This window comes from Myotis lucifugus, unplaced genomic scaffold, assembly GCF_000147115.1.
Source record: "Myotis lucifugus unplaced genomic scaffold, Myoluc2.0 scaffold_280, whole genome shotgun sequence".
Lineage (NCBI taxonomy): Eukaryota > Metazoa > Chordata > Mammalia > Chiroptera > Vespertilionidae > Myotis > Myotis lucifugus.
The window spans coordinates 259,735-277,284 of NW_005871328.1; the positions used below are offsets into that span (position 1 = coordinate 259,735).

The following is a 17,550-nucleotide window of genomic DNA, read 5'->3' on the forward strand; positions in this document are numbered from 1 at the left end:
ACACATAACTGTAGCTTTTCAGAAGGGACCTTGGAGATCAGCTATGTTACAGGATCACAACATTTAGCAAGTGTGCCACCTCTCTCTGTCCAGGTGCTCATTGCAGACATAACTAATCAATCACACTTTCTTTTCTACTCAACTAGGGTCTAGCCTCAAAGTCTTTCTCCTTTCAGCACCCCAGGAAGCATAGGCACATTATTCCTGATCCAGTTCAACCCCCTCATGACGGAACAATTTGTCTAGAGTCACCAAGTTCTTAAGCAATAAACCCAAGTTCCTCACCTATGGTGCCATAATAGCCATGGCAGCGATTGGGGCTTTATCCATAGGAATAGCAGGGCAAGTGGCTGAGGCAGGGATGAGTACACAGGACCGAGTAGATCTGGGTGATGCATATACTGAGTCCTGTAGACTCACCCATATGCAAACCTGTGCTCCAAACACTCAACGACCTTGGAGTCTCCAAATACAGGAGTCAGCAAATTATGACCCACTCACTCAACCCAGACTGCAGCCTATTTTTATAAAGCTTTATTGCCGCACAGTCATGCTCATTCATTTACATACTGTCAATGGCTCATTACACTGTACAAGAAACAAAATATGGTCTGCAAAGTTGACCCTTTACAGAAGAATGTGCTAACCTTGCCCTAATATCTTTCCAACAAATTCTCATTTTGCTTAAGTCGGCCAGAGTGGCTCACCACCAAGAACCATAACTGATTCAACAGGTAACACAGTGGCTTAATTTTTCCCTGAGTAAGGGTTTCCCTCAATTACTTAGTAAGGATTTATAAATTTATCCTGAAAGTTTATTTTTAAGGATAAATGAGGGGCAGATCCAAAACCTGTACAATTGGTGCAGGAGTCCCTCCTTAAGAAAAATATAAAATACCAACACAGAGTCAGTACAGCACCACGAGCACATTGTCAGGTCTCTCCCAGGCCGGGGAGGGGCCAGGAATGTGAGGCCCTATATTCACTTCACGGCATCTGTTCTCCAAGTCATTCTCCAACTACAGCAGGAGTCATTCTAAAATGAAAATCTGACCTGCTGTGCACCTTAAAGTCTTGCACTGCTTTTTAGATAAGGGGGGAAAGTCTTAACTTGACCTCTAGGTTCTCACCTCTACCTCTTCATCCTTATAAATGAAAATGTCTTAGAAATAGAAAGTGGTGTTGGTTGCATGTCACAAGTGTCACTCATTTTATTGAATTGTACACTTAAAAATCACCAATATTCATGGTGTGGCTCAGTGGTTGAGCGTCAAACTATGAACCAGGGGGTCACGGTTCGATTCCCAATCCCAGGTTGAGGGCTGTGGGGCGTACAGGAGGCAGCCAATCAATGATTCTCTTTCATCATTGATTTTTTATCTCTCTCGCCCTCTCCCTTCCTCTCTGAAATCAATAAAAAATATATTTTTAAAAATTGTTAACATGGAAAATTTTATGTTAAAAAACTTTAAAAAAAATTTTTTTAATTTTAAAGTTAAAAAACTTTATCACAGTTTTTTAAAATTAATAATATCATACAAAAAAAACAATGAATTATTAACCAGGTGGAGGAAGTTAACATCATGTGGATTTCACGTATTCTCTGATATGATGTGATTAAATAATATGATGTAATGTGATTCATCTTTGGGGTGTTCTTTCCAAACAGGTATTTTTAAAGCTTATTGAGATGCCATACAATGTACCCATTTATGGTGGACAATTCATTGTTTTTTGACATGTGAGAATGTTGTGGCAAATGGCCCAGAGAACGACAGCCGGCCCCCAGAGGAATCGGGAAAGTAAACCTTTATTAGGCAGCGCTGCTAGTCCGGGGGACTTTGATCCAAAGCCTGAACTGCCAATGAGGGAGGGGGAGGGCGTTAATATATATAATCTTCTTGTGGCGGGCCCCTGGGGGTGGGCTTTGCAGCTCCGCCCAGGTCAGTTAGAATGGGGAAGTAAGATTACTGTTTAACTAGCTACTGAACTAGGCTGTAAGCCCCCAACATTGCCCCCCTATTTTCCTTCTCAACGTTATTAATTTTTTTTAATCCATGATCTCAGTCTAATCATGAGAAAAACATCAGACAACCAGATTGGTTGACATCTAATAGTACCTGGCCAGCCCTCCACAAGACTGTCAAGGTCATGAAAAATAAGGAAAGCTTATGAGAAATTAACCCAAAATGAAGGGGACAGGGAGATGTGACAATCCAACCCAATGCGGTACCCAAGACTGGAGCATGGAACAGAAAGAGGGCAATGATAGAAAAACTGGTAAAGGCTAAAAATTTAGTTTTTAAAAAATAACTACCTGGGATGCTTTCTTCCCAAGATTCCATAGCCCCATTCTAACAATGAGGAAACATCAAACAAACCTGGATTAACAATGAGGAAACATCAAACAAACCTGTAATAATTCATTGGTTTTTTTGTATTACAGGAACACTGTAATAGGGGACCAGTACTCTTTAAAACTGTCAAGGTCATGAGATACAAAGACAAAACAGAGAAACTGTCATAGATTAGAGGAGACAAAAAAAAAAATTACTGCCCTAGCCAGTTTGGCTCAGTGTATATAGAGCATCAGCCTGCGGATTGAAAGGTCCCGGGTTCGATTCCCACCAAGGGCACATGCTCGGGTTGCGAGCTCAGTCCCCAGTAGGGGCATGCGGGAGGCAGCCGATCAATGATTTCCTCTCATCATTGATATTTCTATCTCTCTTCCTCTCCCTTGCTCTCTGAAATTAATAAAAATATATTTTTTAAAAACATTACTAAATGCAACATGGTATCCTGCGCTGGATCCTGGAACAGAAAAGGGACATTTGTGGGTAAATTGATGAACTCTGAATTTGAGAGTTTAGTTAAGTAGTTCTGTGTCAATGTGAGTTTTAATATACTAATATGTACCTGGTTAAGTAAGATGTTAACACTAAAGGAATAGAGCAGGAACTTTCTGTATTGTTATTACAACTTTTCTGTAAATCTAAAAGTATTACAAAATAAAGTTTATTTAAAACAAAGAAATATAGTAACTGGGTAGTCTTTGTTTCCCTGACTTAACCCTGAGTGCTACAGGTGTAATCACCATTGGCTTTAAAATAAAGGAAGTAGACCTATACAGTAGTATCTAATCTATGTAAATGAGTGTCAGGTTTAATCCGTTGCTATTAGAATACAATGTAATTTCTCAGGCGAGATAAAAGATTGGCAAATCAATGCTAAATCATTTTAGCATTTCAACATTTTCCCAATGTTATTGAAATATACTTGACACGCAGCATTGTGGAAGTTTAAGGTGTACAGCATAATAATTTGACTTACGTATATTGTGAAATAATTACCACAGTAAGTTTATCTAACATCTATAATCTCATATACATACCAAAAAAAAAGAGGTATTTTTCTTGTATGAGAATTCTTAGGATCCACTCTCTTAGCAATATCCCATACAGCACTGTTTACTATATCACCATGCTATACATTACAGCCTAGAACTTATTTATCGTATAACTGAAAGTGTGTACCTTTCAACTACCTCCCTCCAATTCTCCCACACCCAACTCCACCCGTGGTAACCACAAAGCTGATCTCATTGAGTTTGGGGCAGGGTGTTGTTTTTGTTTTTATTTTGTTTTGTGTGCTTTGTTTTAGATTTCACATATAAGTGAGATCGTGTTAAGTTTTGATATGAGACTTAACTTGAGAAGGGAGATTCTTCCCCTGGTGCTGTGTCCAGACGAAGATTCATTCAGCCACTCTACACGATCCTGGGCGGGTTTAACTCTTTAAGGCAACACACCTATTCCTTTGGGCAGGTTGAGGAGAGGGGAGGGTTGGGAGAGACTAGGGAACAGATATTGAGCATTTCCTGGCCACACCCAGCATTTTCCTCCTCTGGAGAAGTGGGTGAAACCAGCATTGGTGGGAAGACTGAATGAATGGGCCACCCACTTAAACCACAAAATTAAAAGAATGTTTGCCCACTCAGAAGACACACCCCTGGTTGTTCATGTTGACTGTACCATGAATCCAAACGGGGTTTCTATATTACATTTTCCCAAACTTTGGCCTTCTGCATGCTGCCTTTCATCCATATCTACATATCACTGTATTATCATTTCATTGATATTTTCTTTAAGCAGTTTTATTTTTTATTGAAAAGGACACTAGGAACATAGCAATTACCCATACATTGCAATATCATTTGCAATTAAGAAGGAATGAAAGCTAATATGAGTTGCAGCATGGATGAACTTTGAAAACATGCTAAGTGTGGGGGAAAAAACACATTTTCTATGAAATTGTTGTAGGATAATGAAAATTTAGGAAAATCCTGGGACTACTGGAATAGGGAAATTGAAAGAAGAAAGTTAAAGTCCAAAGGCTTTGCCGGCCACTTGTAGCAGGGCCTTGTCTTGAGAACAAAGGGTTAAAACCTCTCCTCACAAAAAAATGCAGGAGAGGAGGGGGAGGGAGGAGGGAGACAAGGAGTAACCTTAATGCAACTGGAAATACATAATTTAAATCACCCTGAAACCAACTATACGATAGCAGAGAGGAGGGAGGAGGGAGGAGGGGGAAGGAAGAGCGCAATCTTAGCTGGTCCCACTGTTTACCAGTGGTTCTCAACCTTCTGGCCCTTTAAATACAGTTCCTCATGTTGTGACCCAACCATAAAATTATTTTCGTTGCTACTCCATAACTGTAATGTTGCTACTGTTATGAATCGTCATGTAAATATCTGATATGCAGGATGGTCTTAGGCGACCCCTGTGAAAGGGTTGTTAGACCGCCAAAGGGGTCGCGACCCGCAGGTTGAGAACCGCTGGACGGAGAAGCCCACAGTCTCAGGATTTCATTGCCAGGTGCTTCTCGTAAATTCCTGGAAACCATTACAGATAAAAGGGGAGAGACCTTCAGAGTTCATCTATACCAGAATATGTAGGAGAGGAATTTTTTTAGACAGGAGGTTTTATAACGCCAAGAACCCCCACCCAACTCACTCTTCAGATGAGCGGAGAGCCCACCTGCGCTTCATAAGCCAGATGATGGGTGTGCTTGTGTTGCTCTTTTAATAAATGTGCACAATCTAACACGTTCACTTTAACACAAAGCAATGATCTAGAGTCACTCGTTTGCATTCATTCCTACAAGCATGACAGGAACCGAGGTGGGGACAGCCCTTTCCCTCGGACTCAGGGGGCTGTCTAATAGCACCTCTGTGGTGTCCGCCAGAGGTGCCTGGGGTCAATGTTCAGCAGAGGTCAATCCAGAGGTCAAACATTGAGACTGGAAGCATATTAGTGGTTGGAGGGGTGAGAGGGAGGGAGAAATGGAGAGTGACTGCTTAATGGGTATGGGATTTCCTTTTGGGGTGATGAACAAGTTCTAAAATTGAATACTGGTGACAGTTGCACAGCTCTTTGAATATACCTAAGACCATTGAGTTGTATACTTTCAAAGGATGAATTTTATGGTGCATGAATTATATATCAGTAAAACTGATATTTTAAAAGTGAAACGGTTACCTATTATAATAGTATCACTTGCCATAAGTAGGAAATAAGCATATAAATAAAAATATGCAATAAAAATGTTAAATGTTCACATCTGAACCACCAAAGTTATCTCAATGTTCACCAATATGAGTTCCACATACTGCCTCTCAATACCATGACCAGTGTCCTGCTGTATGCCTCCATGTGCACACATATAAACATTTCTCTGAGAGCAGAATTGCTAAGTCAAAGAGACAAGCATTTTTATTTTGATAGGTGTGTTCACTCATTCATTACACTGAAATAATATATCAAACCTTGTCAAATGCCAAATACTGTCCTAGGTACTGGGGATGAAGCATAGTAATCCCTCCTTTGGAAAACTGCTGTTTGAACTACTCTGTTATTCTTAGATAGTCTCTTATTCTGTAAAATAACTGTTTTAGTTTGAATAAAAGAAAAGATAAACTTAATTGTCTGACCTTGCAAGCTAGCCATCTAACATAAGGGACTGATACACTGATACTGATGCCAGGTGTCTGTATAGATATGACATGTACTCAAGGTTACAAGTTGTCTGTATAGATATAACAGGTGTTTGCTAGATATGATATGTACTCAAGGTTACAAGCTGTCTGCAAAAAATAACTTACACAAAGGACTAAAAGGATATAAAAAGGAAATACTCCTTCCTGTGTTTGTTCAGAATTTGACAGAGGTAATCTGCTCTGAACCTGCACGTAATAAAGATGACTCCTAACTAATTGGATCATTAAGGTGTCTTGTCTAGCTCACTGATTTGCAATACAACAAGAATAGTGTGATTGACAAAGCCCCTCATCTCATGGAACCTACATTCTGGTGGGAGGACTGTCAATAAATTAATAAATGACACAATAATATGATTTTTATCATATAACATTATTTTTAGTAGTGCTAAATGCAATGGAGAAAAATTCAGCAGTGTAGCAGGATACAAAATTAACCTCCAGAAACGAATGGCATTTTAATACACCATTGCAATGAAAAGAATAAGATACCCCCCTAACCGGTTTGGCTCAGTGGATAGAGCATCGGCCTGCCAACTGAAGGGTCCCAGGTTCGATTCCGGTCAAGGGCATGTACCTTGGTTGCAGGCATATCCCCAGTAGGGGGTATGCAGGAGGCAGCTGATCGATATTTCTAACTCTCTATCCCTCTCCCTTCCTCTCTGTAAAAAATCAATAAAATATTTTTTTTTAAAAATGTAAGTGGTTAATTCAGCCTTATCTACAATTTTCAAAGCAACCAAGAGGTTAGGTAGCCCTGGTCAGTGTTCTCAGTGGTTAGAGTGTTACCAGATTGATTCCAGGTCAAGGGCATGTACCTGGGTTGTAGGTTCAATCCCCAGCCCTGGTTGGGGAGTGTGCAGGAGGCAACCAATTGATGTGTCTCTCTCACATCAATGTCTGTGTGTGTGTGTGTGTGTGTGTGTGTGTGTGTGTGTTCCCCTCCCTCCCTTCCACTTTCTCTAACATGGAAAAAAATATCCTTGGGTTAGGAATAACAAAACAATAAAGGTTAAGTAAATCATGATTTCTGCACTCCATGGAATATTAAGCAGCCATTGAAGTGGCATTTATGAAGAATGTGTGGCAATAGAGGGAGAGTGATCATAGAATATTGGGTAGAGGAAAGCTCAGAGGAAAATGATATCTTCCATGCATTTCCAACTAAGCACAAATAAATATGCATATGGGCCAAGAGTAGAAGAAAACTATACTGTGCAAGACTCTTCAAATGCAGCATTATTTTTTACACATTCTGTTTTCTCTGCCTGGAATGTTCTGACACATACAGACACACACAGCTGTACACATTCGCATACAGGCATATACTCTCATATATATACCATTATACATATGTCCACACAATACACATACACACATAAGTACTCACGTGTACACATTTATATGCATGCATACATATACATGCACACATAAGTACACATTCACATTTATATACTCCTGAGCACACTGCTTTGGACTGCATTGTGTCCTCCCAAAATTCATATGTTAAAGTCCTAACCCCGAGGGTCTCAGGATGTGACTGTATTTGGAGATGAGATATTTAAAAAGGTAATTATGGTAAAATGAGGCCCTGGGGTGGGCCCTAATCCAATATAACTGTCAATCTTATAAGAAGAAGAGATTAGAACACACAGAGAGACCTTGTGAGGACACAGGAGAAGACAGTATCTACAAGCCACGGAGAGACATCGCCAAAGAAACCAAACATGTCAACACCTCCGTCTCACACTTTCAGCCTCCAGAACTTGAGAAAATAGATTTCTGTTGTTTAAGCCACCCAGTCTGTTGTAACTTGTTTTGGCAGCCCTAGGACAGTAATATACATGTACCTATGCCCACAGAATACACATATGCATGTATGTACACACTCACAAACACATGTACACTTATATACACACATGCACATGTGCCCACACAATACACGCACACAAACATACTCAAACATTCCCTTCTCCTTCAAGTGCTGGCTCTCACCACCCCTTCTGTGACGCGTCCCTGGCCCTTTCAGGTCATACAAGTTGCTCCTTCCTCCATTATCGAACTCTGTTCACTCATTTTTTTTTCATCCCACAAATATCAGTTGAGCACTGACATTCCTCCAGGAGCTGCGAATACAGCAGCGACCAGACCCAGTGTCTTCTCCTAGTCACTTACTCAGTTATAACACTTACTTTATTGTAATGGAGTGTTTTGGCTTCTATGCCTGTCTTCTCCCTTGAGCAGATTCACTACAGGGCTGGGCTGTCCTGAGTGGGATGTGCTAAGAGTGTACTGGATACTCAGTCAGGACAAAGGATCAAGACTTGAGAGGTTGAAGGGTGCACAGAAACAATCCTGAGAGAAGACAGCCATAATTATCAGTCCTTTTCACAGATAAGGAAAGAGACTCGAGAAGTGACATCATGTGCTACATTCCTGCACCGTGTAGGTAACAAGGATTATCTAATGTGGTCTGTTTACAAAGCCAGAGCTCTCCCTGCTGGGCCCACTGCTGTCGATGATGAAGCCTAGAGATGCCCAATTACAGCAACAAATTCTTAACTGTCTGTGTCTGGGTGCTGCAATGGCCTAGCATCTCCTCTGAGGAATCATCAGCCTCTAGAAGCCCAGAGCTGCAAACGTACTGAGTTGGAGGCACAGGCGATTGGCCAGCTCTGCACAGTGAGGTGCGCCTGCCACCTGCAGGAGAGCCCAGAACAGCTTGCTCAGTGCTCCTCAATGTGGATCGATCACAACAACCCGCATTGAGGTGTGGCACCATCTGAAACTTTCTGCTTTGCCTCAAGTGAATCAATTCCTTGCTGACTATAGAACTGGCCACAGTTCATCAGACTGGTCAGAATAGCTTTCCCTTCCCTTTTTCCCCAGCTGGACTTCAGTCCCTCTTGGCTCGATCTGACTAAGGGCTGTGACTTTGGGAATGCGACACTGTCAGCTTTGCTCCGGGGGAACATCCCAGGGGCTGGAAACACATGCAAGCCCCCTGAGCTCTAGAAGCCAGCATTCAAAGGAGCTACCGTGACATAACCACAGGCACTTTTACTGAGTGTTTGCTGTGTGCAGTAGCTGCCCTATGAGCTCTACACGCACTGTGCCATTTAAGCCTCACAACCTGCCTGTGAGGCGAGTAATAGTACCACCCTCCTGTCTCAGGTGAGGAAAGGAAGGCTCCGTTGTATTTACCCATTTCCAAAGTATGTCACAGCTGCAAAGTGGGAGAGCTGAGGCTTGTCTGAATTTAACCACTATACTCTTTTACCTCCCAACGTTCCCAGAGATCACAGCCATATACAGAGGGAAATGTACATTACCATAGAAAGAGGTCCAACGAAATGGGCAAAATTCAGACTCTATCTCCTTCCAGCCAACTGACTCTGAGCCAACCTCTCTTGGAGAATGTTTATTGAGCACCTATGATGTAGGTTTTTAGATCTTTGGAGTATTTTATTTGTGAAGCTCACTTAAATACTGGATATCAATTTTCAGGATTCTTTATTCCAAGAAAAAAAACTCAACTCAAAATATCTTAACCAAATTGTACTGTAAAGCAGCAAAAAGAGATAAAATACTGCTAAATACAACAACTGGAATGAATCTCACAAATATAAAGCTAGGTCAAAGGCATCAGAAAAAAAGGACACATACTATATGACTGGGTTTAAATAAAGTTCAAGAAAAAGCACAACTCATATATGCTGTTAGAAACCAGGGAAGTGGTTATCGGTGGGGAGAAGAGATAGAGTAAGGATGTGGGAGCCATAAATGGGCTTTGAGGTGCTAGAGAGAGAGAGAGAGAGAGAGAGGAGAATAAATATAGTTTTATATATAGTTTCTTATAAACATATAAGAATTTTTGTATATTCTATTATATAAATAGTTTCTTATGAAGTTAAACATACCCTTTACATATAACCCAGAATTCATACTCCTAAAGGTATGAAAATGTATGTCCATGCAAAAAAACTACACATGAATGTCCATAGCAGCTTTATTTTCAACTAGAGGCCCGGTGCATGAAATTCATGCATGGGTAGGGTCCCTAGGCCTGGCCAGCGATCAGGGCTGATCTGTGGGGCGATCAGGGGGGGACCCCCTCTGGCACCCACCTTGGCTGGCCTGGGGCCTGCGGGCTGGGGGCAGCTCCTGTGTTGAGCTGGGGGCAGCTCCTGGTCAGTGTGCATCATAGTGACCAGTCATTCTGCCGTTTGGTCAATTTGCATGTTAGGCTTTTATAATATAAGATAGCCAAAACTGAAAACAACCTTCAATGAATGGCTGGATAAACACATTATGGTTCATTCATACCATGGATACTACTCAGCCATAAAAATGAATGAACTATTGATATATGCAACACTACTCAGATGGGTCTCGAGAATATGATGCTGAGTGAAAAAAGACAAGTATTGTCAAAAACCTACATACTGTATGATTCCATTAATATAACATTTTGGAAGTGACAAAACTATAGTGTGAAATAATATGTGTACAAAGTATTCATTTTAGCAAAGACTGGAAACATTCATCAATAGAAAATTGGTTGCACAAATTATGGCACCATCAATAGAAAATTAATTATGTGGATTATGGTACCATTTGTTCAATGAAAAATAAGGAGCTTTAAAAATATTAAGGATAGCCCTAACCAGTTTGGCTCAGTGAATAGAGCGTCGGCCTGCGGATGCAAAGGTTCCAGGTTCGATTCCGGTCAAGGGCATGTACCTTGGTTGCGGGCACATACCCAGTGGGGCGTGTGCAGGAGGTGGCTGATCGATGTCTCTCTCTCATCGATGTTTCTAACTCTCTATCCCTCTCCCTTTCTCTCTGTAAGAAATCAATAAAATATATTTTTAAAATATTAAGGATATTAAAATATCACCAAGCTAAATTAAGGTGTAGAACAGTATTATGGTATGCTACTTTTATGTACAAAAGGGAGTGGAGAATAAATGTGTGTGTGTGTGTGTGTGTGTGTGTGTGTGTGTGTGTGTGTGTAGAGATTCTGGAAGGTTACATAAGAAACCATTAACAGGGATTAACCATTGAGGCTAATTCACCTCATATATAAAGAGCTCCTAGAAATTAATTAGAAAAAGATCAACAAATGGAAAGGGAAATGGGCAAAGATTGCTAAGAACTGGAGGGTTAGGGGTGCCTAAGTTGGGGGATGGCATTTCATTATTTCATGGCATGAATCCTTTCTTAACCAACGTCAATATTACACATTTTTAAAAGTGAAATTTTCAAGACATCAAAAAGTAAAAACGAAGGAAATTTTACCTTTTGTGATAGCATGGATGGACCTGGATTTATTATGCTAAGTGATATAAGCCAGTGAGAGGAAGACAAATACCATATGATCTCACTTATATGTGAAATCTAATGAACAAAATAAACTAACAAAATAGAAACAGAGACATGGATACATGGAACAGGCTGACAGCCGTCAGAGGGGAGGTAGGAGGGTAGACAGGATAAAAGAAGGTGAAGGGATTAAACAAAAGACATAAATACAAAACACATAGACACAGGCACAGTATAGTAACAGCCGGAGGGAAAGGGAATGGGAGTAGGTGGCGGTGGGGGAATGGGGACAGAAAGAGACTTTGCTTGGGGTGAGGGGCACATGATGCAGTGTGCAGATGATGTTGTATTGAGTTGTACACTTGAAACATGTATGGTTTTGCAAACCAACATCACTCCAATAAATTCAATTTTTAAAAAACCAAAGACTTGTGGAGGGAGCTAATGGAGGAGAAGGTAAAAAATAGAAGGATTCTAGAAGATACAGAGGCTTCCTGGGGAAACAGAAATGAGAGGCATGATGTGGGCACCCCAACAGCAAAGAACAAAACCCACCAAAATTGGTGGGCAAAAGCAGAAGAGAGATTCCCTCATTCCCATGCAAAGTGGGTTTGGTAGGGACTACAGTAGGTTAATAAAGACTGAGCCCTTTTGTGTCACTGACAGGAAGGCAATTTTAACAAGAACATGGTTCAAACCCTCAGGGCCAAGCATAGCACCTGACCAATGGCAGGTGACCAAGAAACACTTGATAAATTCATTCACTCAACATACATTTATTGATTGTTTATCACTTTCCAGGAGATCTCATTGGTGAACCCAACAGTATAAATTCCCTTTCCTCGTGGATTTTCCATTGTGATGGAACGAATGAAAGAACATCTGGAATGCAGACATCTGAGTGCACTTGGACCTCCAGACCACCCTGCCTGGGACCTGCCATGGTCTCCGTCTGAGCTGGGGGGGAACACTAGGAGGGTGTCTTCGTGAGCGTGAACCCCTAGTGACTTGAGTAGAAACAAAATAATTAGCATCTTCCTTCTTAACAAGGAGCCATGGGATTGGAGACCCCAAGAGACCCCAAACAGTAAATACCTTGCTGTGTCCCTGACTCCCTGCTCACCTGCCCCAGGCTGGGGGGTGGGACACATGCTTTTCGCTCACAGACATCAGATTGGCCCCAGCCATCACAGCGGAGTGGTCGCCCGCTGCCCTTTTTGCGGGCTTAGTGCTGACCTCGGGATCCTCTGGCAGCCAGTGGAGAAGGAGGCCTGCGAGACCGTCCCCTTGGTGACACCATACTGGTAAGTCAGTGAATGATGGAGAAGGGGAGTGAACTGGATGGGATTGGGAAGAGGACCCCTTTTCCTTCCTGGATGGCCAGAGAGAAAGAGAGAAATGACTGAGGTCTATACCATACCTGCTGAGTGGACAAAGGCAAGAGGGCAGGCCTCTGTACAAGGCCCTGGGGGGGAAGGCATTTAGTGTCTGTGGTTGGCAGACACCTGCACAAATGGAAGAGACACTGCAAACCTGCTTTCTCCAATGCGGGGTTCTCCAAGAGTGGTCCCCATGCCAGCATCAGCAACCCCTGGGAACTTCCTAGAAGTGCTGATTCTCAAGCACCTCCCCAGGTACTCTGAGGCATTGGTCCAGCTACCTGTCTTAGCCAGCCCTCTAGGTGACACTGATGCACGCTCAAGTTTGAGAACCACTGCCCTAGTGCAACCCAGGACTTCATGTCACCAACCGAGGACTGCTCACATGGTGTAGGCAGCCCAGAGAAACCTTAACGTCACCTGACAAAATCCTCAAACCCAACTCCAAAAATTCTTAAGTAGTAACATAAGGCTTTGCTGGAGATCTCTTGCAGTTACCAAAGAGAAGATCGTGCTGCTAATCTTCCTGAAAGCCCCTGTTTTGACACTTCTTTCTTTTATATATATACTAGTGGCCAGGTGCATGAAATTTGTGCTCGGCAGTGGAGGGCTGTCCCTCAGCCCAGCCTGCACCCTCTCTAATCTGGGACCCCTCAGTATGTCCGACTGCCATTTTACAGGGATCGGGGCCTAAACCAGCAGTCAGACATCCCTCTCGTAATCCGGGACCGCTGGCTCCTAACCGCTCACCTGCCTGCCTGCCTGATCGCCCTAACACTCTGCTGCCAGCCTGCTTGCCCCCAATTTCCCACCCTTGCCAGCCTGATCACCCCCAACTGCCCCTCCCTGCTGGCCTGCTCACCCCCAAATGTCACCCCTACTGGCCTGATTGATCCCAACTGCCCCTCCCACCAGCCTGCTTGCCCCCAACTGCTCCCCACCCCCCAGCCTGATCGCCCCCAACTGCCCCCACCCTGCTGGCCTGGTCACCTCCAACTTCCCCCCACTGCCCACACTGCCAGGGCTCTGTGACCAATGATGCGTAGAGGGAGGCCCTGGCCACCCTGCTGGGGCTCTGTGATCAATGGCAGAGCAGAGGCAGGCGGTTCCCACCTGGCCTGGGCTCCGCCATCAATCCCCGCCCGCACGGAGCCCCTGCCCGCCCTGTGATCAATCACTGCCCATGGGAGGTGCCTACCCTGTGATCAATCACTGCCCATGGGAGGTGCCCACCCTGTGATCAATCACTGCCCTCGGGAGGCCCTACCTGCCCTGCCCACCCCGCCAGGGCTCTGTGATCAATGCTGCACAGACGGAGGCCCTGCCCATCCGGCTGGGGCTCTACCATGGGCCCTCCCAGCCTTGGCAGCTTGCCTCAGCCCTCCCAGCCATGGCTTTGTCTGGAAGGAGGACTGGAAGGTCTTCCGGAAGGTCTCCCTGTCTAATTAGCATATTACCCTTTTATTAGTATAGATGGCCTAGGATGAGCTCCATATCCCTTCCTAAATGGATGGGGAAACACAATCAGGGTCGTCGCAATTTAAAATGGGTAAATGAGAATATGGTAAGAACATACCTACGTGTTTGCATTTCGTTAAATCACGCTCTCCCATATTCATTGCTTTAGCAATTCATCGTTATTTTCATATTAGTTTATAGCAGAATGCTATTTTATAAACTCCCTTTTCCTGTCATCGTATCAACTACAGGGATAAGCACGTAGCACACTTTATTCTCTATCAATTAGGCATTTGCTCACACCTTTGTCATTTTTTATAAAAACGGCTTACCTTTGTACAGTCTGGGCTGTGTCTCAGAGTTTTCAGTTTGAACAAACTTGTTTTATATTTTTTTTTATTGATTTCAGAGAGGAAGGGAGAGGGAGAGAGAGACAGAAGCATCAATGATGAGAGAGAATCATTGATCAACTGCCTCCTGCACTTTCCCTATTGGGGATCGAGCCCAAAACCCGGGCATGTGCCCCTGACCGGATCAAACCCGGGACCCTTCAGTCCACAGGCCGATGCTCTATCCACTGAGCCATACCAGCTAGGGCTTGAACAAACTTTTTTAACAGTTGTTTTACTGAGAGTGCAAAGCTGTTTCAGTTGATAGTGACAGTCTGTGTAAAACATGAGAAAATATAAAATTTCTTGTCTTGCAAAACTACTGCTGATGGCAAATATATTTCCAAAGCATATATTTAAAGCCATTAGTTTTAAAACTCCATGTGGTTTGTTTTTTTCTGTAAAGAACTCTGGTTAGCCTGGCCTGGGCGGCTCAGTGGTTGAGCATCAACCTACGAACCAGGAGGACACTGTTTGATTCCTGGTCAGGGCACATGACTGGGTTGCAGGCTCAATCCCCACTGCAGGAGGCAGCCAATCAATGATTCTCATCATTAATCTTTCTATCTCTCTCCCTCTCCCTTCCTCTCTGAAATCAATAAAAATATATTTTTTTAAAAAACATCTCCATGTAACTAGCTTTCTGGGTCCATCCATGGTCTCCATTTCCCCTGAATGTACACTGACTGCTGTACCAGCATACAGCATGCGCGGGCCAGAAAACTCCATGCTAGCTCACTGAAGCCTTTCTACTCTCATCAGTTGAGTTGCTTCACTTTAGGTAATCCTCAACCCGGTTATGCTGGTTATAGTTGCTGTTGCAATTGTATCATTTAATTAGATGTTACCTAAATGAAAGAACTACAAGAAGAAGAAAGAAAGGGAGGGAGTGGGGACGGGAAAATGTGGTTTTATGAAACACAAGTTGAATGCTTTGGAAAGACTTGATAAAAAGGCATCATTGCCGAAACCGGTTTGGTTCAGTGGATAGAGCGTCAGCCTGCGGACTGAAGGGTCCCAGGTTCAATTCCGGTCAAGGGCATGTGCCTTGGTTGCAGGCATATCCCCAGTAGGAGATGTGCAGGAGGCAGCTGATCGATGTTTCTCTCTCATCGATGTTTCTAGCTCTCTGTCTCTCTCCCTTCCTCTCTGTAAAAAATCAATAAAATATATATATTTTTTAAAAAGGCATCATTAAAAACAATTGCTGTCTGGCCGGTGTGGCTCAGTGGTTGAGCACTGACCCATGAATCAAGAGGTTACAGGTTTTATTCCCTGTCATGGCACATGCCCAGGTTTCAGGCTCAATCCCCAGTAGGGGGCATGCAGGAGGCAGCTGATAGATGTTTCTCTCTCATCCACGTCTCTATTTCTCTATCCTTCTCCCTTCCTCTCTCTCTAAAATCAATAAACATTTTTTTAAATCTAAAAAAAAAAATAAAACTGTGTTAGTTTAGGTTTGGTTCCACTTTGTTTTGTTTTTACAAATCTTTGCTCTTCTGAAGAGACACGGAGATGTTTATGAAAACTATGCAAGTTGTCTTTAAACCACTCAGGTCTTTGAGATACAGACTGTCTCAGGCATGGATGGTTTAATTTGGGGAAACAGAAATCCACTGAAGGTAGCAGAACAAAGAGATTTGCTGTAAGGATCCCATGGACTTTCACAGAATCCTACAGATCTCAGTGGAGAACCGGGACTAGGCCTGCATCTCTGACTCCCAGCTTATGTTGCTTCTCTCTCCCACCCACCCCCCCCCCCTTTTTTTTTTTCAGTAGACAAAGACTGCTCATGGAACCAGAAAATCAAACAGTCGTCTCAGAATTCCTTCTCCTGGGACTCTCAGAAAAGCCAGAGTATCGTGCCCTCCTGTTTGGACTGTTCCTCTCCATGTACCTGATCACTGTCTTTGGAAACCTGCTCATCGTCCTGGCCATCGTCTCAGACTCCCACCTCCACACGCCCATGTACTTCTTCCTCTCCAACCTGTCCCTCGTCGATGCCTTCTTCTCATCTACCACTGTCCCCAAGATGCTGGCAAACCTCTGGTCCCAGAGCCGAGCCATCCCTTTCGCCGGCTGCCTTGTCCAGATGTATGCCTTCCACCTGTTCGGGACCATGGACAGCTTCCTCCTGGCAACGATGGCCATTGACCGGTTTGTGGCCATTGTCTACCCTCTGCGCTACTTGGTCATCATGAGCCCCCGTGTCTGTGGGCTGCTGGTCGGTGGGCCGTGGCTGATCACCAACCTCCAGTCACTCGTGCACACCTGCCTCATGGCTCAGCTGACCTTCTGCGCAGGCTCTGAAATCCCCCACTTCTTCTGTGACCTCATACCCCTGCTGAAGCTCTCCTGCTCCAACACCCACACCAATGAGCTGGTGATCTTTGCTTTTGGCATTCTCATGGGCATCAGCCCGCTCTCATGCATTCTCCTCTCTTACACCTGCATCTTCCGGGCGGTCTTCAAGATCCCTTCTGCTCAGGGCAAATGGAAGGCCTTCTCCACTTGTGGCTCCCACCTCACCGTGGTGTCACTGTTCTATGGCACCGTCTTCGCCGTGTACTTGCATCCCGCATCTCTCACCTCCTCCCAGAAGGACAAGGCAGCTGCCCTGATGTGCGGGGTGGTCATCCCCATGCTGAACCCATTTATCTACAGTCTAAGGAACAAGGACATAAAGGCAGCCCTGAGGAAGTTCCTCAGCAGAACAACCTCCTCTCAGTCCTAAGGCAGAACAGGTATTGAGCACCTACTGTGTTCCAGGACCACAGTAGGGTGCTGGGGAGAATGAGATGCACTCAAGGTGTTCAGATCTAGTGGGGGATAGAGACATGTAAATAAATCATTACAATATGACAAATGCATCACAAAGAGATGAATAAAAAGCTACAGGAACCCAAAGGGAGAGGTATGCATTTTCCCTGGTTTTATCTTCCCC

General features: G+C 43.7%; 1 protein-coding gene across 1 annotated transcript; it reads left to right on the top strand.

The window, feature by feature from the left end:
- The first annotated feature begins 16,398 nt into the window (after nucleotides 1–16,398).
- Nucleotides 16,399–17,340, top strand: LOC102423618 (olfactory receptor 1I1). The gene has a single exon (XM_006099688.1). The coding sequence runs from the start codon at nucleotides 16,399–16,401 to the stop codon at nucleotides 17,338–17,340; it is 942 nt and encodes a 313-aa protein (XP_006099750.1).
- The last annotated feature ends 210 nt before the right edge of the window (nucleotides 17,341–17,550 follow it).

Coding starts and splice junctions, on each gene's coding strand:
- LOC102423618 (XM_006099688.1), top strand. CDS start 16,399: ATGGAACCAGAAAATCAAACAGTCGTCTCAGAATTCCTTCTCCTGGGA.